At 38.4% G+C, this 23,698-nt stretch overlaps 1 protein-coding gene across 12 annotated transcripts in view; it reads left to right on the top strand.

The window, feature by feature from the left end:
- The window catches only part of fgfr2 (fibroblast growth factor receptor 2), a 189,406-nt gene that overhangs the window by 105,213 nt on the left and 60,495 nt on the right, over positions 1–23,698 (top strand). For all 12 annotated transcript variants that reach the window (XM_062976016.1, XM_008106778.3, XM_062976012.1 and 9 more), the window contains one exon: positions 8,696–8,819. In XM_062976016.1, coding sequence (XP_062832086.1) covers positions 8,696–8,819 — 124 coding nt within the window. The remainder of the gene's footprint in view (positions 1–8,695; positions 8,820–23,698) is intronic.

The following is a 23,698-nucleotide window of genomic DNA, read 5'->3' as shown; positions in this document are numbered from 1 at the left end:
ATCTATTCTTAAGAATCATAGTCCAATCTAGATGCCCATTAAAATATGCAGGATATGTAGAGTTACAGTTTCATATTGATACTGACTTTGAGTTTTTCCTTCCTTCATTTCTACCTACCTACTCAGTATCTTGTTTTTGTGTTCTAGGCAACTAGAAGAACATTTGGACTTCCTGATGGTCCTAGAATTAATTTTAGCCATACTTTCTAGATTCAAGAGATTAAAACCTTTTTTAAAAATGTAGTCAATAGTGCATTTCTTTAGCCATTTGTCCTTTTATTTGATGAGTGTATCATATCACTTGTTGTATTGAATGAGGAGTACAAATGATGTCTATGTCATATGAACCTATGGATTTTAAAACTTTTGGAAATTCTTAAGTTTTCCAAGACATGTAGAGGTTATATTTCAAAGAGCTTTCTTTCTTTCTTTCTGTCTTTCTTTCTTTCTTTCTTTCTTTCTTTCTTTCTTTCTTTCTTTCTTTCTTTCTTTCTTTCTTTCTTTCTTTCACAAGTGACTTGTTTGCAGTTCAGTCCAATCCCCCTTACTTTCACACATTGTGGCTCCTTTGAAGAATTTCTATCACCCTCCTTCTCTAAATGCGGACTATATTAAGATAACGCATGCCTGTAAGAGTGAACAAGCCTCTTTGCTTTCTCACCTCCCAGAAAGTAAATTGAGTCCTATCAGTTTTTATTATTATAAGTTTTAGAAAGGGTGTTTGTTTCCACAGCTGTGTTTTGATAAGCTACATTACCACATCCCTTTTTTACACACGAAAGTTTGGTTAGGGTAAATATATGATATTTTTCAATCTGTAGATGTATAGGAGTTACAAAGCTATTCATCTCAGTCAGTGGAAATGAAATACTTACTGCCAGCCATCCTGTAATAAACTGCACTTATATTCTTTCATGTTTTCTGATTACAGTTTTCGATAATTTGCTGTATTCATTTCAGGGGCAGAAATGGGTTATGGTTCAAGAAATGCCTGTCTGGCTAAATAAAGCATTTAGTCAAAATAGGCAAGAGTCCCCCGGTGGTGCAGCTGGTTAAACAGCAGAGCTGCTGAACTTGCTGATTGAAAGGTCAGTGGTTCGAATCCAGGGATCAGGGTGAGCTCCCGCTATTAGCCCCAGCTTCTGTAAACCTAACAGTTCAAAAACATGCAAATGTGAGTAGATCAATAGGTACCGCACTAGCGGGAAGGTAACGGTGCTCCATGCAGGCATGCCGACCACATTACCTTGGAGGCGTCTATGGACAATGCTGGCTCTTTGGCTTAGAAATGGAGATGAGCACCAACCCCTAGAATCAGACACGACTAGACTTAATGTCAGGGGAAAACCTTTACCTTTACTATGCAAGTAAAAGTAGAATCCTGTTTATTTCTACTTAATAGCAAATATTACATAGGATTGTAGGCATAGTATTGTAACCTTTGGATATATGGCAACATGGTGTCCAGGATGCAAATGTTTACAACTATAAGGTACCTTACTGTAAATTAAGTAATTCCATTGTGAAGTATGAATAGGGCTCTTCTTTGTCTGTGGTAATAAATTCATTTGAAAATCCCCTAGAGCTCAGAAGTACAGCAGGCTACAGATAGATGAAGATTATAATATAGAGAAGATTACTGATCCTCTTCCTATTTTGCACAGCCTGGGGGAAAAGTCATGGAGATTTCACACTCTATGGAACCTTTTAACTGTAGTTCTAAACTAGAGAAGGAAGAAAAGTATACAATTGGATAGATATTTTGGATAGCATTGTACAAAGGAAGATAGCAACACACATTAGCTGAAAACAGTCATGGTTGATTTTTAGCTAGAGCTACTGATGTCGTGAGTCCTTTTTTTATAAAAAAAATTCTGAAGTTGGATTAGCAAAACAAGGGAAAGGAAGTATCTTGCTGGGACAAATTGTTGATCTAATCCCTCCTTTGCAAAAAGAATTTTATTCTGGATCCTCAAAGGTGCTTCACAAAATAGCCAATGTTCACAAAATAGCATGTGGACAAGTCTGTGCCTTTGCTTGCTTCATTTATCTTTCACAGTGCATTGGTGGATCCAATGTGAATCCGGATTTTAATCTGAAACATAAAGGCACTGTCTAAGGTGCTGAATTTTGAGAGTCAACTCCAGTTTTTTGGATAGCTCCTTCAAAGTTCAAATTTGAACCAGGAATGGAGGCCAATAGTCATTATTGGGGGTGATGAACCCCAAATCTATGCAAACCTTAGAATTCTGATTTCTATCGAGTGATGAGTACTGAAGAAATGTGGATAGTAGGTATTAAACTGCACGTGTTAGATTCTAACATTTTTCTGTAAGAATTAAGTAGAAGTCAATTATGTAGAACTCGTTTAGCAGGAAATTTTAAACAAAGGAGAAGTCAAACATTTTTATCATTAGAACTGGAGTTCAGCTCATATTATTCTAATGCTTAGGTCATGGGATGTCCTGGAGAGAAATAAAGGCAAGTAAGAGACACTAAATCTCTGAGGAAATATTGCAAGAGTCCATTGCAAACTTGGAACTTGTCATAACATTCAGCAATGTAAACATTGTCTGCAAGTTGAAAAGGTTCCATTAGCTGAGGTTCTAGTTTTCATTAAACACTCCTGCTCAGCGGATTGTCATTTTTAGCCCTGAGATGAATGGTGTTCAGAACTTGTCAAAACCTGCTTAAGGAGCCCGACTTTCTCCTGCCTCCTGCTTTCCTTTTAATTAAAACATTTGTCTGTTATCCCAGTCTGGCAGGCATAGGGCAAATGTCACACCGTGGAACAATCTGAAGGCTGGCTTTGTAAATAGATTAATTGTGTTATCTTTGCTCATGGCTTTTCTCCAATCCATCCAGGCATCTTGCTTCCCTTACTTAAAAATTAGAGATATGCTTTTTATTATTTTTCAGCCCAGTAGCAGCTCTGTCCTTGTATTTTGGCATTGTCCTGTTGTGGGTTTATTTTTGCTGTATCCCAGCAAACTCAAAACATTCAGGGTTTTTAGAGCAGAACTGATGGCCCCTATTGAAACGTCCCGACTTTCTAGCTGTGTATTTTATACGATGCCTTTTAAACTGGCTTGGCTGAGACAACATCCCGGAGTCTCACACAAAACTCTATAAAGTCAGAAGTTGGCTTGCTTAAGGGATACATAAAAGGTCACTCTGAAGACATCCTCTTTAATAGTGGTCAAGCATAGTATGTATAATTGAATTATTGTGAGTGCAGAAGGTATCACCTGCATTGCCTTTGGCAGGATCTATATAAGCACCTGTGTCAGCAGTTATATGGTGCAAGTTGAGTGAGGGTCCTTTATCTTTCCAGATGTTTTAGATTTCTACTCGCGGAAGCCTCAGCCAGCATAAACAATGGGCTGTGGGATTTGTAGTTCAAAATGTCTGAAGGGCAAAAGGTTCCCTAGCCCTGGGCAAATAATTTTTCAGAGTGGGCTAGGTATATTTGAGAATGTTTCAAAACGTCAGGGAAGATAGGATGCTAGTGGTAGAAACTATAGTTACTGCTTTGAGGTAGAAGTCTTTGAAGTAGTATTTATAAATATGGTTAGTCACAGCTAGGTACGGAAACTTGTGATTTGTCATCAGTCACCAGCATTCCTTTCTTCCTTGCTTGCTTGTTTGACTTCTTACATTTTAAAACCTTATTTTGGCCCACCATGATGCACAGTGAATAAAAACATTTAAAGCATTTAATACATAGCTAAAAACAAATTAAAATTGGGTTGCCGTGAATCTTTGGTGCTGTATGGCCATGTTCCAGAAGCTTTCTCTCTTGATGTTTCATCCACATCTGTGGAGCCTCCGGTGGCCTAGGGGATAAAACCCTTGTGACTTGAAGGTTGGGTTGCTGACCTGAAGGCTGCCAGGTTCGAATCCCACCCGGGGAGAGTGCTGATGAGCTCCCTCTATCAGCTCCAGCTCCATGCAGTGACATGAGAGAAGCTTCCCATAAGGATGGTAAAACATCTGGGCGTCCCCTGGGCAACGTCCTTGCAGATGGCCAATTCTCTCACTCCAGAAGCAACTTAGGTTGCTCCTGACACGAAAAAAAAATCCACATCTGTGGCAGGCATTCTCAGAGGTTGTGAAGTCTCACAGCAACCCAGTGATTTCGGCCATGAAAGCCTTCGATAATACAAATTAAAATTACTCAAAGGGTCCTATTTAAAATAGTCAAAAACTGGGTAATTAAAACAGTTTATAAAAGAGTTGGAACAGTCACCTTCAAGTTAATAACCAAGGAAATAGCATATACTCCACTGCCCACTAGCAATTTGAAAGAGATGGAGTTCAATAGTCAGGGTGTTGTAGTAGCGAAAGTCCTACCATATATACAGTATACAGCAACCTAGTCTCATGGAGTGGTAGGACATGCGACTGGACATCTACCTTAGATTTTGAATTGGTTTTATTTGGGAGAAAGTAGTCTTTCAGATAGCCTGACCCTCAGCCATGTCTGCATAAAGAGCAAGACATGGAACAGCTTGTGTGAGCCTTCAGGATAAGACGTTTCCTTCTAATCCTCATATGCCACTTCTGTATTCGACATATTACTGGAGTTATGGATGCACAGTGACTTGTTGAGACTGATTCACTCTTGGCTGAGACTACATTCCCAGTCCTCCGACATCTGATTTCCCACAAGGGTCTTAGAAAATAATGTAGAATAGCAGCAGTCAACTGTGGAGACAATACATGAGCAGAGACAGAATGATTATAGTTGGCCTGGCAAGAGCTGCTAGGTTTAGGTGTGCATTATTCTGTCTTGTATGTTTAGTTTTGAAAACAACAATATTTCTTCTTTTCAAATGTGTTGATGCATGAATGATTTGTGTGAAACAAAGGGCAAGCATCCTTTGTTACCTGAGTGTTTTTTTTTTTTTGCTCCCAGGTGATGAACTTTCTTTACATAATGCCTCTGGAATTCAGTCATGCTTGTATTTGCATGAGTATAAATCACCTTTGGGTGCAAAAAACCATTTTTCAATAATGTAAATTGAATTCTGTACTTCTCACATTTTAATAAAGAGAAAAAGGATCTCCCCACTCCCTTAAAAATCACGTTATCAGCGTGGAGTGACAACCTGCTCTGCCTGGGGTGAACTGATGAGCTTGCTAGATCTGAGGATTTATTAGCCAGCTAACAGCTTCATTCAGCCATCTCCCTGCAGCTAACATTCTTGTCAGTCAGTGGGAAAAAAAGATTGATCTTGCCACCTTTTTTTTGCAATGCCAACAAGATGAATAACTTGAGCAAGTCTAAATTAAATTTCTTAACATAGCATCATAAACACTTTGCACCAGTAAAGTGATTATTTGGTATGACCTAAATTGACAAAAGTTCTTTAGAATATAGATATAGAATATAGATATAATATCAATCTCACTTTAGAACATGGAACGAAAATTGTCAGTGTAGAAGCCCCCGCCCATCAGTCTAGCAATCCCTACACATCTCTCTTATATGCAAGGTTGTGTTATTTGAGTCCTTATTAGGATAGCAGTTTCCTTTTCTTATTTTAAGACTGAATTTTAAGAGGCCATGTTTATCCTGCCCAGCTATCAAAACAAAATAATTTACAAAAATGTTGAGTGGAAAGAATATATTTTCCCCCCAAAACCAGGGAAAGAGAAATAGATGTGCAAAATGCAGGACAGGTAAGATTCAGGGCATTGCCTATCTATGAGAGAATTAGATATAAATCCCAGTTCATGCATGTTTAGGGAAACTCTGTCTAGCCTGAGAAGAAACCATTGAGTGTGCTTAGATTAGTATCTTAGTTGAGATATAAGGACTTTTGCTTCTATTGAATAAATAAATCAGTTAGCATTTTATTAACTGAAGTTGTTCATTTATCTGATTAGGGAAATTATGACTAATAACTTTTGTTCAAGCCTGGATATTAAACCAAATTAGCTTAAACTTGCCTAATAATGTCTTTTATGTGTTTTTCAGCAAATGAAAAATACAAATGAGGTTGCAATTCCTTATTAGGAGTGAACCAGTGAATTAAGAATAGATGAATTTATCCCTTTTACTCCTTCCTGAATCCACTTTATAAAAATCTCAGTTTGCTTTGCTTATTTTTGAAAGCTCTTTTTAATGACCAAATCAAAATTCTCAACTTTTCTGCTGACGAAACCCACTGACTGCTGGTATGACCAGAAAAATACAACTCATGCACTTCCTTGCCACACAGGCATTGAAGTTGAGGAGTCTTGTAAGAAGAAAGAGGTTGCAGCCAGAAAACAGTTGAATACATAGAGGTTCAAACCTAGACTCCTAAGAGTTAAGTTTTCAAAGCTGTCTCTCTGCCAGGAGGGTGTAATCTGCCTTTTGTTTTCTGCCACATTCAGGTTTTGAAACAAAGCAAAATTCTCACTCATACTTTCATTGAACTCACTGGGACTTCTAAGTAAACAAATATAGGATTGTATCATAAGCCTTACTCCACTTTAGCTGTGACAAGGAGCCTAATGTTTATTCTGTGAGGTACAAGATGAGTGGCTTGTGAGATGCATGGCCTCCAGATGTGGATCATCTTATATGTCTTCTATACATTGCATAATAGTACTCACACTGGTTTCTGAAATATGTGACCTTCCTATATGTTAGTCTTTTTAAGCATGTTGTACCAAGAAAGCACCGTAGAAATGGTGCACAAATCAAACTGAGTACAGGCAGACTCTGAATTACAAACATCCGGCTTACAAATGGCTCATAGTTAAGAATGGGGTGAAACAATAGGAAGTGAGAGAAATCTACCCCTCAGAAGGGAAACTCACTCCTGGAAGAGTTATCATGGAAAAAGAGGGTCTCCACTGAAGCTTTCTCACCAATCCTTGTTGCCACAACAAGCCGCATTTTTTAAAATCCAGTTCTCACAGGGACAGAAAGTGAAGTGAAATCTTCTGAACAGGGGCACAGACAGCAAAACAAACACCACAGTTGTATTAACCCTTCCAAAAATGTACTTTTTCCTATTTACATACAAATTCAACTTAAGAAAAAAACTACAGTAGAGTCTCACTTATCCAGCCTTCACTTATCCAACGTTCTGTATTATCCAATGCAGTTTGCCTTTTAGTAGTCAATGTTTTTGTAGTCAATTTTTCAATACATTGCAAAGTTTGGGTGCTAAATTCGTAAATACCGTAATTACTACATAACGTTATTGTGTGTTGAACTGCTTTTTCTGTCAAATTTGCTGTAAAACATGATGTTTTGGTGCTTAATTTGTAAAATCATAACGTAATTTGATGTTTAATAGGCTTTTACATAATCCCTCCTTATTATCCAACATTTTCGCTTATCCAACGTTCTGCTGGCCCGTTTATGTTGGATAAGTGAGACTCTATTGTACTTGGGGACTGCTTGTATTACCAGTGGTTACTGAAACAACATTATAAAAAGCCCCTCAGTTTGAGTAGCAGGGGTCACAAAAGTGGTTAGTTGTGTGATGTTAAAATAAAATTGCATATTGAATACACAGAAATACACATGAATGTATCTATGTATGTGCATAAGAACCAATGAAAATGTAGAACAAATTATAAGTTGAATTGATACATGGTGTAGAACAGCTGATCCTCAATCAATAGAAGCATATTGTACAATATACTGGTTCTGATCAATGTGTACTTCATGCCTGTTCCATTTTGTGGAGCAATACATGCTTTTTCTATAAGCTAAAGAAGAACGTACTAAGATGTAGGATGATAAGATCATATAGATTTGAGAACTTTTCTATGGAAAAAGTCAAGTGAATATTCCACGTTATAAGAAATCATGCTCAATACGGTGTTTGAACCCAGCATATTTTGGGATTATGACTCCTTAAATATAACTGGTAAAGTGGCAAAGAAAAATGTAGCAACGGTTATGAAAAGGAGATAAGTAGTGGTACAAGTTTTTTCAGATGCCATCCATATTGACTGGCGCTGAACTGTGCTAACTGATAATGTAAGGGAGCTTGTTGAGTTCCCTGCATGTTATAGAGTTGAATTGATTTTCTCAATCGGTTAATTCCCTTGAGGAAATCAATGTGCATTTTAGTTGAAAGGAACTTTACAGTGTGCATTTACAGAAGCATTTGTTTTCATGTCAGAATGTGCGCAGATTGCAACTCAAGCTGTATTTCACGCACTTCATAAATGGCTTGAAAATGAGCTGATATATATGGGACTTGTGTGCATGCCAAATCCATGAAACAATTCTTTCAGCCTATGCTGAAACTGCTGTTTCTGTCTGCTGAAAGTGTGTATCATGTGCTCAGCACTATTTCCACCTTTAGTTGAAATTCAAAGTCTGTATCACTCTGCTCCTACTGTTCTCCCAGAAGCCTGCATGCCCTTTTCAGAACTTGAAATCACAAATGTTGTCTCCAGATTGAAATTTCCCAGACAAACAACATTTTTCCATTTTTTGTGTGATGTGTGTGTGTTCCAAATTCAGCAGTAATATGTGATAGCTGCCTCACTGATATAGTGATGTGTACCATTTCTTTTTGTAAATTTTTGGATCTCTGGGGAGTTGAGTTCTTTTTTTACCTATTGGTGCAAATGTGATGATGATGATGTTACAGTGAACTGTTACAATGTGTCTTTGTGAGCAGAGAATAAAAGTGAATTCCAACTGTCCAAAACATGTATTTTTAAATTCTTCTAGGTGCGCAATCAGCACTGGAGTCTTATAATGGAGAGTGTTGTTCCATCAGACAAAGGAAATTATACCTGTATTGTGGAGAACATACACGGGTCCATCAATCACACATACCACCTTGATGTTGTTGGTAAGTAAATCTCCAGATTCTATACTATTTTTTTTGGAAGATTGATGGATTTCCTTTCTTTTTCTCTTCTCTCTCTTTGAAAATAAAAAATGTAAAATTATGTTTTACATGGAAATGAGCAAGACCCCATAATGAAATATTGCTGTATATCCCTGATATACATATAGTACATGATCATGTGACTGAGTGGGATGGCCAAAAAACCCCCAAAGACAGAGATCCCTGCTTTGACTTGGGTCTTATTTCAAGTGCAAAATTTCCTTTTTCATTTCTTTGGAACACTTAAATGTGTAGTCAGTCTGTGTGCAATCCCAATTAAGTATTGGTTTTCTGCATGGAGCTGAAAAACTGGCTTTGTATTAGTCAACGTATAAGGGCCCAATTATGGGATCCAGTTTTTCCTGAAATATAACAGTGAACTCCATTGCTGGAGTACTATAACTACCATGTCTCATCACTGCCTTCTGATCTATAATAGGGATGTGCTAGTGAACAACTCTTACACACAGGGGCTCCTGAGGACCATTAGACTTCTATGATTTTGCTGTACATAGTTGATGGATACTTAGAATATAGGAGTAGAAGAAATTAATAATAATGGAAGGTTGGTATAAGCTACTTTTTCAGCCCAACATCTAGTAGGAGCCACTACGAGTCTAATACCTTTGAAATACACTATGTTTTGAAACAATTGCAGCATTGTAGAAAGTCATACAGAAACGTATTTGTAAAACTTAGAGAAGGGTTGTTCATTAATGTTTCACAGTAAGAACGAACTAAAATTCTTTGGGTTTTTTTTTTTTACTGATAAGTATTGTGTGTATTTTTCTTGGGTGGTGGCAGTTCTGCTTCCCAATACCAACTACATTAACTCCTTTGACTTCTCCATTGATTTCTGTGGGCACTTCTCACTTCTGTGCCTGGGGATATTTAAAAAATAACTTCTCAGAGTGAACCAGGAAGTGAACTATCCAAACAATTGTTCTTTCTGTTCTTATCTGTCTCCTGATCTACTTCTCTCCTTCAGGTCTAGCTATCTCTACATCTCAGTGCTTGACAGTCCTGCTCCCTTCCCACTCACTCAATATCGCAATTTGGTTAGTTAGTGTTTCTGTGAGTGTGACATTATCTTGTGCATAGATCTGATGCATGTGAACATGGGAAGAGTCCTTATCTGTATCATTATACATGATAGTTATCATAGTTTTTAAAAAAGGTTCATAGTGGAATGCAGAATGCAAGGGCATTTTTTAATCACGTCACTTAATTTGCAGGAAGGGTTGTTACTTTAAAAACCTATGAAGAGTAGGGTGTTGCAGAACTGTAGATACATTTTTTCGTAAGCTCTCTATTCAGTTGAGGTGAGCTAACCTGGAGACTAAACCATTTTTGTTTGAACACTTGTTTAAACAATGTTTATTGAAGGTGCAGCTCTAACGGCTGCCAGGAATTATAGTAAATTGCATTCCGCATGACTCCATCCTGTGCAGACCAGCTGCTGAAAGGGTGCAGCTGAATTATGCTCGCTCACGGGGGAATAGGTGTGCCCACAGTCTCTTGCAAATAAGGAAGCAAAGGGAATATATGCTGTTGTGTCTTCAAGAGTCTTTTCCCTTGTGGTGTGTTTGGCTTCAAGGGATTGGAGAAGAGAAAAATGTGTGTGAGGGGCAAAACCAATTTCAAAATCCAATGGTCTTGACAGGAGCAGATCTTGGAAACCTACTTTTTGGACTGCCACACCCAGAATCCCCAGCCAGTATGGCTATGTTGGCTGGGGTATTTTGATAGTGGCAGCCCAAAAATATAATTTTGCAATGCTGTGGAAAGTACAGGATCTTGAAATCACCACAGAGTGCCCAGTTTCACTGTTTTTGAAGGTTTTCATCCATTTTGTGTAACTTGGGCAAATATTTACCAGAATCCCCCCAGCTTCTCCTTCCTCTTTTGAGCTGGTTCAATGCCTTACATTCAGGAATATTCAGCCCAGTTTATTTTTCCTGGCAGAAAAGATTAGTGACTTGCATGAATGAATGGAATGGTAATGAGAGTTATGTCATTTATTCCCATGTCTGCTACTTTCATAGAGAATCATAAAAACAAACAGTATAGCCAAGATTTTCCATCACGATTTGGGATTTTTGAGTGCTAAATTGCCATCATGGGACCTTTGTTGTTGTTTCTTCTTCATTAGAAATATGTTTTTCATATAGCTTTTGTTACTAACTCTCTCCATTTTATATTATTTGATTGTCTTAGGCACAGTGTGTCAGAATTTGGACTTTAATTTTTGGCTACACTAAAGCATCTGGGGTGTTTTGGTTGGTAGTAAGTTGAATGATGATGAGCCTTTGATTTGTTGACTTCTGGAAATGAACCAATGTTTAGAATTAGAAGAAAATCTAGAATGGCAATCGTAATGACTGTAGTAGAAACAGAATAGAATAGCTTTATTGTCCTTATTCTATTGCACATTGTGCTACAGAGATAGAACCTAATTTCTCTTTAGTTCATAGCTTCTGCTGGTGGTGGAGAACTAAACCTCATATCCTGCACTGTACATGACAGGACCCTCAGGAAATTCCTTTGACATTGTTATATTAAGCCTAGGATTGATCCTGGTCATATAGTACAGTAGATCCTCCACTTTTGTGGGGATTAGGGTCATGGCACTCTTGTAAAAGTGGAAAAACAATTACTAAAAACCCCTCTATTTTTTACACATGAGAACATCTCTTTAAGAATCTCTAGGTCCTTCAGGGCAACTCTATGGTCAGCATCCTGCAGAAGTTGGAGAACCTATAGAGTTTTAGAGATTAATCAAATAAGCAAATGATCAAATCCACAAATGTTAACCCTGTGTATATGGAAGACCAACTGTATTTTTTTCTCCTGTATTGTAACCAGTTCAGAGTGTAGCTGGGGGTTTCATCTGTGAATATGAAGCATATACGTTTCCATACAGCCAGATTCTACCATTGCCTTTTCAACTTTTTGTATGCATAAATGTTTTGCTTTGATTTTTATGAAAAGTCCAGATATTAGAAGTTTAAGAGTTCAGGAAGAATTGTTCCACTGGATAGTTTCTCCTGCAGACAACAAACATTTAATAGTTGATTGATATGTGATCAGTGTAAATTTCTCAAAAACTGACTCCCAGAAATCCCTTTGTCTAGTAAAAGTCTCTTAGCAAAGAAATATGGAATGAAAATTACCAGCTTCAGATTGACTGTTTTCTGCTTCTTATTGACATCAAACCTGTTGTGAGTAAATGTGGGAAGTTACTGCATTGTTTTTGTCTATCAGGACTGTAGCTTGGTGTAATTTCCATACTGATGGCCATTTTACCCTGGATGAATTGTAAAATCTTGTTTGGTAAGCCTCCAGGAGAGGATTACACAGATGGCCAAGTTACTGCAGATTGAGAGAGTTTACTTGAAGGTAATTTAGTTATCTGGATGTGCTTGGGGGTATTGGAGAAAGAGACAAAATACCAAGAATGTCTCTTATCGGCTCCTCTTTGAAATCCATCACTGCTGAGGATGATGCCAGACTTGAAAAATGTAGAGAAAAGAGTTGGAGGGAAGTAAAGAGAAATAGCTGACAACATTTTCAGTCTTTCAAATCCTTTAGATTTTGAAATAGCCAGAAAAGGTCATCAAGTTTTGAAAAGTATGAATTGATAACCTCGCAACAGAGTTTGTAAATTTTGTTGTCTCTCCCCCCCCCCCCCCCCCACACACACTATTAACTTCACTTTAATATGCCTTTTTAAAAATATTATCTCAAATAAAAAGTAGCTTTCAGAAAGTTTGGCAATCGAACAGAAAGTGAAAGTCATAGGCTAATTTAGCGAAGAGACTTTCAAACATTATTTGCTTTTCATTATTGACTCGGCCATTCAAAATATTCATTTTTTGCCAGCTAAATAAGGCCCTTTTTTGTAATTCCTCCCCATTGTTTCAAGTTGGTTTCAAAACAAAATTTTAGTACTAATGACTGGTGCAAATATGATGGTGTGTTATAGTCATGTATCTATATGGCGAGCTGTACCGAAATCTCTTATTATGTCACAGATTTTGGCGATTTTCCAGCAAACCTTTTGCCAAATAGTGACACAATGCTAATATGGGAATAACTCTTATTAACTGGACTGTAATCGCGTTTGAAAACCTAAGCCTTTCATCACTTGTGTGCCAGAAGTATGAAGAGTTTTATTTGATCTTAGTATGCTAATTATCCTCAGCTGTTAGGTCATATTTGTGAGTGCCACAAATGCAGTATAATTTAATATTTTTTTTGGAAGTGTGAAGAGATATTTCTAAAATAAATGCAGAAATATACTAGTACTTGTGGATAACTTTAGGCAGCATGAGACTAGTCTAGAGACCAAATGAAACAACTATCTAATATTGATAATTAGATAGCTCTTAATATTTTAATTTTGTTAATGTTGTGTTACCTAAATGCTAGAGCTTGGAAAAGTTACTTTTTGGATACCAATCCTAGAATCTCCAGGTGAAGCCACTTGCTCTTGTGCTTGTGGGATGTTCCAGGTTTAGTCCAAACATCTGAGAAGATGTCCAAGGTTCTGAACCTGTTCTGGCCACTTCATTTGCAGAGTAAAACCTAGAGAGTATTCATCACCATTTTGATATGGGAAACTCCAGTCACCACTGCTACACCAGTTGAGAGTGGGTGGATTCAGGAAGCTGTTGTTCAAAAATTACTTTTCCAAACGCTGAAATATATTTAAAAAGGGAGGTGTTTGGTTATTTCTTCTGGCTTGTAGTTCAAGGGATCAGGAAAAAGTTGAAGAGATCTGAGAAGCTAAATAGATTAGCTTTGGACACTATGAAGGGTCAAGCCTGTCTGGTATTTGCAATACCAGGTGCTGCATTTTGGAAGAAGAAACTGGCAAAACCACTTCTGAGTATTCTTTGCCTGAAAAAACCTTATGAAATTAATGGGGTCACTATGAGTCAACAGATCTGAAGGCACATACATACATACACACACACATTATGATAATAGCCTCTGCTCTTGTCATTTGATTGGCCTGACTGCACACAAAAGGAAGCACTGTCGTGGAGGATTGACAAATTTCTCCAATTTTGATTTGTTTTATTTTTTTAGAATTTTCATTGTGGATTTCATTCCACACCATGCATATAATAATGTGTGGATTTCTCTGCCCCCCCCCCCCCAATTATTTTTGCACAAAATTGTGACTTTAAGCTATTCTAGCATTTTATTACTTTAAAAAGTGCTGTCACTATTACAGCAAAGAGTCGTGTTTAATATTCCTGGCTCTTCCTGATCTTATTTACACTGTTGTCCGTTGTCACTGTTTCCAGTTCAACAGCAGAACACTGGGGGAAATGGTTTCATTCAAACTCTGTCTTCATCCTAATATATCAGATAACTAGAGTTCTGGCACTGTGAAAAAGAACAAACAACTGTTCCCTATTTACTTTTGCCAACTCATTACATGTTTTATGTATTTGTTGTTCAGCAGATGTCCTTGGCATCATCTAGCTTTCAAGATGGGGCTTTCAAGAGGATAGTCAGAACATGTCAAGGTTTACACATCAAATTGCATAATCTGTATCAAAATAGGAAAAAAACTGATTCATATGTTGAAAATGTCTATGTTACTATTAGGCCACTTTATTTCCTTCCAGACTCTGCATTGTTACTCTCATATAAACAGAGGCAGTCAGTGGCTTCTGTGTCAATAAAGTGCAGAAGGACCAGAGTGTTCATGGTACTGCCTCCCCCCTCCCCCCCCCCCCCGAATATCACTGATATAGAAACCACTAACTGCCGTGTCATATAAATTAGTAAAATCATTGTCATATATATTTTTGGTCACTTAGCTGACTGATAAATGGGGGAATAGCCTGTGAAACAAAACTTTTACTCCACAACAATTTACTATGTATCCAAAAGTTGTACTTTGTAACTAATATAAAATTAATGAAGTCCTTGGGTTTGTATAATATAAGTGTAGGAAAGTGGTTCTTCTGGAACAAAAAAAAAAGATTCTGCAGTTTGCAGAATACCTGAGTGTTGGCTAAGTCACCTGCAGCTTCTGAGAGTTGAAGGACCAAAGTTTGGGAAATACTGAGATAGAACATCCAAATGGTGTGTGCAAGGAATCATCATGTGCCTGCCCACATGTTTCAATATACCACTTTTTCAAACACATCAGAGAGGCATCTCTATTAATAAAAACACTTGCTTTGCTTCCAGGGATTAACTAAGGTGTGGTCTCGGGGGCCATCTAAATTAGTGGTTCTGTTGACTGCTACCTAAACATTGCAACCTTTTACAATAATCCACAATTCTATGTGTACTAGAGAAAGATGGCCATTGGAATGATATCCCAGCTGTTGCTGTTCCAAGGTTTTGTAAAATCTTGGGTAATTTGCTTCCAAATAATTCAATTAGTCATTTTAGAAGTTTCCACATGTTTAATTGAAGATGCAGACGTGGGGGCCAAGTGGTTTGTATGGTTTGCCATGTAGTTAACAGAAATATCAGTGACACCCTTGAAACCACAATACTAAACTATGTCAGTATTGTTTACATTGATTAATAGTGTCTCTCCAGTGTTTCAGCCAAATATCTTTCCCAACCCTATTTAGACAGGGCCCGAGATAAACATGAGAAAACTCATGATGGTGTTTTATCCATGCTATGAGCCCTTTCTCTAAGCAAGGAAATCTGCACACAGTCAGAACAGCAATGCAAAATCAAAGCATAAAGAATGCCTATCTTCCTGTCCCATAGTATTTCAATTTATATTTTGGAAAAATAAAATGAATTTGCCACATAATAAGAAATAAATTCTCTTTTTTACTGTGAAATATACTAGTTATTAAAGGAGCCCTGATGGCAAAGTGTGTTAAAGCACTGAGCTGCTGAACTTGCAGACCGAAAAGTCCCAGGTTCAAATCCCGGGAGCGACTTGAGCTCCTGTTGTTAGCTCCAGCTCCGGCCAACCTAGCAGTTCGAAAACTTGCAAATGTGAGTAGTTCAATAGGTACCGCTTCGGCAGGAAGGTAACGGCACTCCATGCAGTCATGCCGGCCACATGACCTTGGAGGTGTCTACGGACAACGCCGGCTCTTTGGCTTAGAAATTGAGATGAGCACCAACCCCCAGAGTCAGACATGACTAGACTTAACGTCAGGGGAAACCTTTACCTTATACTAGTTATTTGGGGTTCAGATTTTACAATAAAGGTATTTTTTTCTATCATCTCAGGTAGAAAAGTTTATCTTTTGGAAAAAAGTGACATAATCCTAAACTACTTTTTGGTAGCTCTGTTTATATTTTTTACTATGAAAATGAATGTATGGATAGGAAATGGTTACTTTGGGTTCCGTAGAACAATGAGATGTTCAGTTCTAACCAACACAAAATGTACTGCAAGTGTAAATGATGCCACATGTACAGGTTGGACATAATGGAGCTCTGTGGGCTTTGCTATTTTATTTTTCTTTGCCAAGTAAAAGGTGACCTGTCCGTCCTGGAACTTTTTACAATACGCATGGTAACATTCTTTGGCATCCGGCAGTTTGCACTTAAGGGAGGGCTATTTAAAAAGTCTTCAGTGCCTCACCAGCCTATGAATCTTGGGATGCAATATGATGGAGCCATGGTAGTTAAAAGGGAATCAGTGTAGTCTTAAAGGGCCTGGGGAGAATTCCAGAAGGAGTAAACCACATTTTAAATACATTGCAGGTGCCACACACTGCTTAACATAGTTTCCCCCCTTAAAACTATAAATCAATTTCCAGTATTTCTACTTTTGTTCCCCATAATTTTCTGCTATTTTTGGGAGATGATATACATCCTAGACTAGAAGATCCCATGTCAGAAAATTGGACTTGAGTCCTACAAGGGTTGCTTCTCTTTATAATGTAATCCAAATGAGTAAAATATTGTTTACAACGAACCAATGAATTGTGATCAGAAACTGAGCCATACTTGCTGTTGTATTGATTTGGATCCAGACTGGATCTTATTTAGAAGAGATTAATGGGATGTATATCAGTCACAATATTGATATCAGTGGCACTACTCTGTTTATGAGTCTAGTTACAATCTATTATAATTAGGTGTGCATTTCTGCTTGGAAATGTTTAAAAAGAAATGATTATTTTCCCACTCAGATAAATGTGAATGCATTCTCATAAATAGTTTATATTTTTAAAAAATCATAGACTCCACTTTTAGATTTTTATATATTCACCCCTGCTACCATCTTTTAAATTTTGATTTTTTACCCTTATTACAGAGATTTCAATTTCTTTCATTTACAATAAATGTCAATAATTTTGTCTTCTACTGTATTATAAAGTTTTTCGAAGAAAGTATCCATTCTTGTAGCATAACAACAAGAAGAAATTTCCTTTAATGGAAAATTAAAAGAGGCACTTCAGTTAATTTTGAGCAAGAGTTAAATGTTTGTAGCCTAGCCAAGTTGAAACTTGCATTCTGGCAGTGAGATTTGCTGTTGTTGACGAACTCTTTACAGGAGCAAGGGTAAACCTGACATACTTACCCCAGCACTGGAGGGCTGGGACATGCTGAGACAGGGGCGAAGGTAAGCAGGAATCCACAAACTGGTGCCTTGCCTCCAGGTATTTGGATAAACTGAGAAGGAAGAAATGTTTTTTCAAGGGAGTGAAAAGCCTGACTGTGGACTTTACACCTGGCAGGAGCTTTTGGCAACACACGTATGACTAGCTCAGAGAAAGCGAACAAGAGAGAGATCCTCTGCTCAATTTGTTTAGAGCTAGCGGCTGTGTGCTTTGCTGTTAGTGACTGTCATAGCTTATCAACGGCTTTCCAAAAATATATCCAGGTGCTGTTACTTGTTGGATGAATACCGTCATCTTTTCATTGCATCTTTTCAATCACATAGACCCCACTTACTTCTTCCCCTGCCACTACATGCCTGTTTATTTTTCAGTTTCTTGTCTGTTTACTCTGTCTTTGCCCCCTTTTTCCATCCCTTCCTCAATCCTTGAAATATGAGGGTTGAATGAAAAGTAATGCCTCCACCTTCATTACTTGGGTTTGGATGGGAATATTTTAATAAATCAAACGCAGAAATAATCCTTAGAATGTGCTCTTTAACTACCACTATTCACTTTTCCACATAATCACCAGACAATTGGATATATTTCTGCCAACAATGAACAAGTTGTTGTATGTATTCCGGGCTGTATGGCCATGTTCCAGAAGTATTCTCTCCTGACGTTTCGCCCACATCTATGGCAGGCATCCTCAGCGGTTGTGAGGCATGGAGAAACTAGGCATGGAAGGTTAATCTATATCTGTGGAGAGTCCAGGGTGTGAGAAGAGTTTTTTGTCAGTTGGAAGCCAGTGTGAATGTTTCAGTTAATTAGCATTGGAAAGGTTCGTCTCTTGCCTGGGGGGCATCCTTTGTTCAGAATCATTAGCCATCCCTGGAGCTCCTCTGCCCTCAGAGTGTTGCTTCCCATCTACTGTTCTGATTTTTGAGTTTTTAAATACTGGTAGCCAGATTTTGTTCATTTTCATGGTTTCCTCCTTTCTGTTGAAGTTGTCCACATGCTTGTGGATTTCAATGGCTTCTCTGTGTAGTCTGACATGATAGTTGTTGGAGTGGTCAAGTTTTTTGAACAAGTTTTTTGAAGCCATCACGGAAGAAGTCGACACTCTGTTTCCGCAACCAGCGTCTCACAGTTTTCTTAATGTCTTCATCAGAAGCATAATGATGTCCCCACAGACCTTCTTTCATTATTGGGAACAGATGGAAGTCAGACGGTGCTAAATCTCAACTGTATGGAGGATGCCATACGGTGGTGAGATCCAGCCTCTGAAGTTCTGCTGTGGTGGCATGTGACGTGTGTGGTCTGGCATTGTCATGCTGCAGGAAAACATTTCTCTTTTCCTTTTGGACCCTTTTTAGCCATCATTTCAAAGTTTGCAGTGTTGTGATGTAACGCTCTGAATTTATTGTTGTTCCACGTTCAAGGAAATCAACATGGAGAACACCATCTGCATCCCAGAACACTGTTGCCATGATTTTTTTCCAGCTGAGGGCTGTGTCTTGAATTTCTTTTTCTGGGGCTAGTCTTTGTGTCAATATTCCATAGACCAGGGGTCCCCAAACTAAGGCCCGGGGGCCAGATGCGGCCCTCCGAGGTCATTTACCTGGCCCCCGCCCTCAGTTTTATAATATAATATAGTGTATATACATATAATATTGATAATAATAATATAATGTAATACAATATAACACTAATAATAATACCATATAATAATAATTATATATTCTATATTACATATAATATTACTAATAATATTACAGTATAGTGGTATCGTTCAATATAGTAATATATAATTCTAATATTGTGCTATGGTAATAATATAATATATTGTATGTACATATAATTTGTAAGCCACTCTGAGTCCGCTTTGGGGTGAGAAGGGTGTGATACAAATGTAGTAAATAAATGCAGTAAATAAAAAATAAATTTTAGACTTAGACTCACCCAAAGTCTGAAATGACTTGAAGGCACACAACAACAACAACAGCAACAACAACCCTAATTAACTTGACTATCTCATTGGCCAGAAGCAGGACCACACTTCCCATTGAAATCCTGATAAATGTATGTTGGTTAAAATTGTTTTTATTTTTAAATATTGGATTGTTCTTTCATTGTTGTTGTTGTTGTTGTTGTTGTTTTTGCACTACAGATAAGACATGTGCAGTGTGCATCGGAATTTGTTTGTATTTTTTTTTCAAATGATAATCCGGCCCCTCAACAGTCTGAAGGATTGTGGACCGGCCCTCGGCTTAAAAAGTTTGAGGACCCCTGCCATAGACTGACGCTTCATCTCCGGGTCGTAATGGTGTACCCACGTTTCATCTCTTGTCACAATTGAATGGAAAAAGGCGTCACTTTCATTCTCATAACGCGAGAGGAATTCCTGGCAAATTTCAAGTCTGTGCGCTTTCATTTCAGGCATCAGCATCCTGGGTACCCATCGTGCACAGATCTTCCGATATCCAAGCAAAGCAATAATGTGACCCACAAGTTCTTGTGAAATGCCTATTATGCTTGAAATTTCTCTCTGGGTGATACAACGATCATCCTCAATCAATCTGTCAACCTTTTGCTTGTGAAACTCGATGGTTGTTGTCACAGGATGTCCAAATCTTTGTTTGTCATGCAAGTCAGATGTTCCCACCTCAACATCTTTAAACTTACTCGTCCAATGACGCACAGTACTCACATCAACACAATCACCATGATGATGAATCTCCTTTGGGGTGACACCTTCTGCTGTCAAGAATTCAGTGACTGCACGTTGCTTAAGTCACATTGATCGACCATCTGCACAGGGTTCTATACTTCATACTTTAACAACACAACCGTTCAATGCTAAGGCTTCCCACCAAATGAAACTGTAGAGGAGAGTCTACTGAACAAGCCAGTACTTGCTGCATACCAGTACTGCCATCTGTTGAGGAATTACGAAGGTGGAGGCATTACTTTTTATTCAACCCTTGTACATCAAACCAGAGAACATTAGAAAACGGTTGTTGGGCAAGATGCATTAAAATACCAGAAGAGAATCCTTTGCTCCACAGTGATAAGGAAAGTGTGTGGCTATTGTAAATTGCAGTCAAAAGAGGATAAAAGGCTTTAGAGTACATTATTTAAAGAAATTATAAATGAAAGAAATATTAAACGTATGCAAAGCGATGTTTAGCACCCATGAGATGTAGGGCCCTTCCAGACAGGACCTATATCTTAGGATCTGATCTCAGGTTTTCTGTTTATCCCAGATTATTTGGCAGTGGGGACTCACATAATCCAGTTTAGTGCAAAAAGAAAAACTGGGATCAGCTCCTAGGATATAGGGCCTATCTGGAAGAGCCCTGACAGAAAGAAGTCTGTAGCAGAGGCATTCATAGACTAGTTCATTGAATGCAAACCAAGACTGTGAAAAGGTACACGACAAACGTCTTTCTCTCAGTTTCAGAGGTGTTCCAAGATCCCTTTGCATAATGCTATATACTGACATGACTATCTTTGAATAATAACAGTAAAATATTAAAAATAATTAGAAGAAATAATAAGTGGCAGTGGAAGAGTATCTGATAAAATAGACTTGCTCTACTTCTGCTACAAACTTCTTTCTCTTGGTCTCAAAGATGTTACAAGATCCCTTTGTTTAGAGTATAGCATATTGTTATTTTTACATTCTTAATGGCTTTTAAAATCTTTTTGATCTGGGAATATAGCTGAAACATTTCTGGGTTAAAAAGCTTTCTAGTTTGCGTGTTATTATTCTGCACTTAGCATTATGGGTGGCGACTGATTTGGATGTTTTGTTGTAGGATGTTATAGAGCATATGCTTTTGCCTCCAGGTTCAATCTTTGGCATATTTAAATAGAGTGGGCTTGGAAAGGTTTATTTCTGGAACTTTGGAGAGCTGCTGCTAAGGTGGAGTGACATTATTGAGATAGAATAATAGAACCGTAAAGTTGGAAGGGGCCACAAGGGCCATTCAGTTCAGCCCCCTTCTACCACGCAAGAATACACAGTTCTGACAAATTGCCATCCAGCCTCAGTTTAAAAACCTCTAGAGAAGGAGACCAGACTCTTTTTTCATGTCAGGAGCAACTTGAGAAACTGGTGTGGCAGAATTGGCCATCTGCAAGGACGTTGCTCAGCGAATGCTCAGATGTTTTACCATCCTGTGAGAGGCTTCTCTCATGTCCCCGCATGGGGAGCTGGAGCTGACAGACAGGATCTCACCCCGCTCCTTGGATTTGAACTTCTGACCTTTTGGTCAGCAGTCCTGCCAGCACAAGGGTTTAACCCATTGCACCACCGGGAGCTCCACCAGACTCTTAAGTCAACCAGTTTTTTCATATCAGAGATAAATGGACTTAGGGTCTGGCGCTATGTAACACTTTTGTCCTGAAGCAGTGACAAAATTCTGTATTGTACTACTCTATATTTAGTGACACTGTAATTGTGTCCTTAGTCTATAATTTTTTTTCTTTTCTGGAAGCTTTCCAGATACCCCTAGCAGATGGCGCAGGAACTGGCATCAATCCATAGACCTCCACTTTGAACAGCAATGTTGTAAACTGTGATCCAAACCAGTCCTACTTGGCTGAAATGAGGACGTTCTGATCCCTTTACCTTTGTTCCTTTTATGATCAATAGATCTGGTATTTAAGTATTGTATATCCAGCTGCAATTGGCATGTTCGTCCCACAGTACCATGGTAAGGGCTATTCTATGATGCGTTTGGCACGTGTGATTTTCATCTCCTGACATTCCTGACTTCTCTGGAGCTTAAGAAAATGTGGAGATATATTGCCAGGAGAAACTTGATGCAGAAACTTGAAGTATTTTTCTTCTTCTTTCCACTTTGAGCCTTGTTTGGGGAAAATTGGGTCTTGCATTTTTTTTATTCTTTCTTTTATACACACACACACACACACACACACACATACACACACACACACACACACACACACACCCTCCTTTGGTAAGACTATTCATTGTTATATTTCCAATATTCTCCTTTACTTGAGCAAAGCTTTTCGTGTTTGCTCAGATGTTCCAAAGCCTTTGCTTATGCCTGTGCCATATAAGGGATCATATTGGTTAACTCCGAGATTAGCAGGGTAGACATTACAGCCTCTTTTCAGCAAAGACATATTTTGCTCTGAGGAAGCTGATGAAATGTACACTGTGGCAGCCTAACAATAGGGTTTTCTGAGCTAAGGGCAGACTGGTATTAAGACCATTAGCCAGTGATGACAACTGAGCATTTTAAAACAAGAACATTCATGTCATCCACTGCCAGCTTCGAATTGGTTGATATTGCATTGTCTCCCTTAAACTTCTGTAATGCTTAGACTTTTAAAGAGCATGTTTTGATACTGGTTCAATTAAACTGGGTACAGAACTTGACCTCTGCGACTCCAATCAATATCAATAGAAATTACTTTGGCATAAGTTTATTATTGGTGACATGGTTATTTTTTCCTGCTTACAGTGGCTGCAATGCTATTGGTAATCCCAAATAGAATAGATTCATTGGATGGATATGATTTATAGAAGTGTCGATTGATTTATTATTTATTAAAAGGTAAAGGTTTCCCCTGATGTTAAGTCTAGTCATGTCTGACTCTGGGGGTTGGTGCTCATCTCCATTTCTAAACCGAAGAGCCGGCGTTGTCCGTAGACACCTCCAAGGTCATGTGACCGGCATGACTGCATGGAGTGCCGTTACCTTCCCGCCGGAGTGGTACATATTGATCTACTCACATTGGCATGTTTTCGAACTGCTAGTTTGGCAGAAGCTGGAGATAATAGCGGAAGCTCACTCTGCTCCCGGGATTTGAACCTGCGACCTTTCGGTCTGCAATCTCAGCAGCTCAGTGCTTTAACACACTTTGCCACCAGGGCTCCAATTATTTATTAATTATTGGGTTTAACTTAATTGAGCCCCCGGTGGTGCAGCTGAAAGGTCGGTGGATTGAATCCAGGGAGCAGGGTGAACTCTCACTGTTAGCCCCAGCTTCTGCCAACCTAGCAGTTCGAAAGCATGCAAATCCGAGTAGATCAATTGGTACTGCTAGGTGAGAAGGTAATGGCACTTCATGCAGTCATGTCTATGGCCACATGACCTAGGAGGTGTCTATGGACAACGCCGGCTCTTTGGCTTAGAAATGGAAATGAGCACCAAATCTCAGAATTGGAAATGACTAGACTCAATGTCAGGGGAAAATCTTTACCTTTACCTTACTTTAATTGGTGTCTCAATGTCATATTTCTTTTAA

This window comes from Anolis carolinensis, chromosome 3, assembly GCF_035594765.1.
Source record: "Anolis carolinensis isolate JA03-04 chromosome 3, rAnoCar3.1.pri, whole genome shotgun sequence".
Lineage (NCBI taxonomy): Eukaryota > Metazoa > Chordata > Lepidosauria > Squamata > Dactyloidae > Anolis > Anolis carolinensis.
The sequence above is the reverse complement of the archived record's forward strand: the minus strand, read 5'-3'. Positions and strand labels throughout refer to the sequence as shown.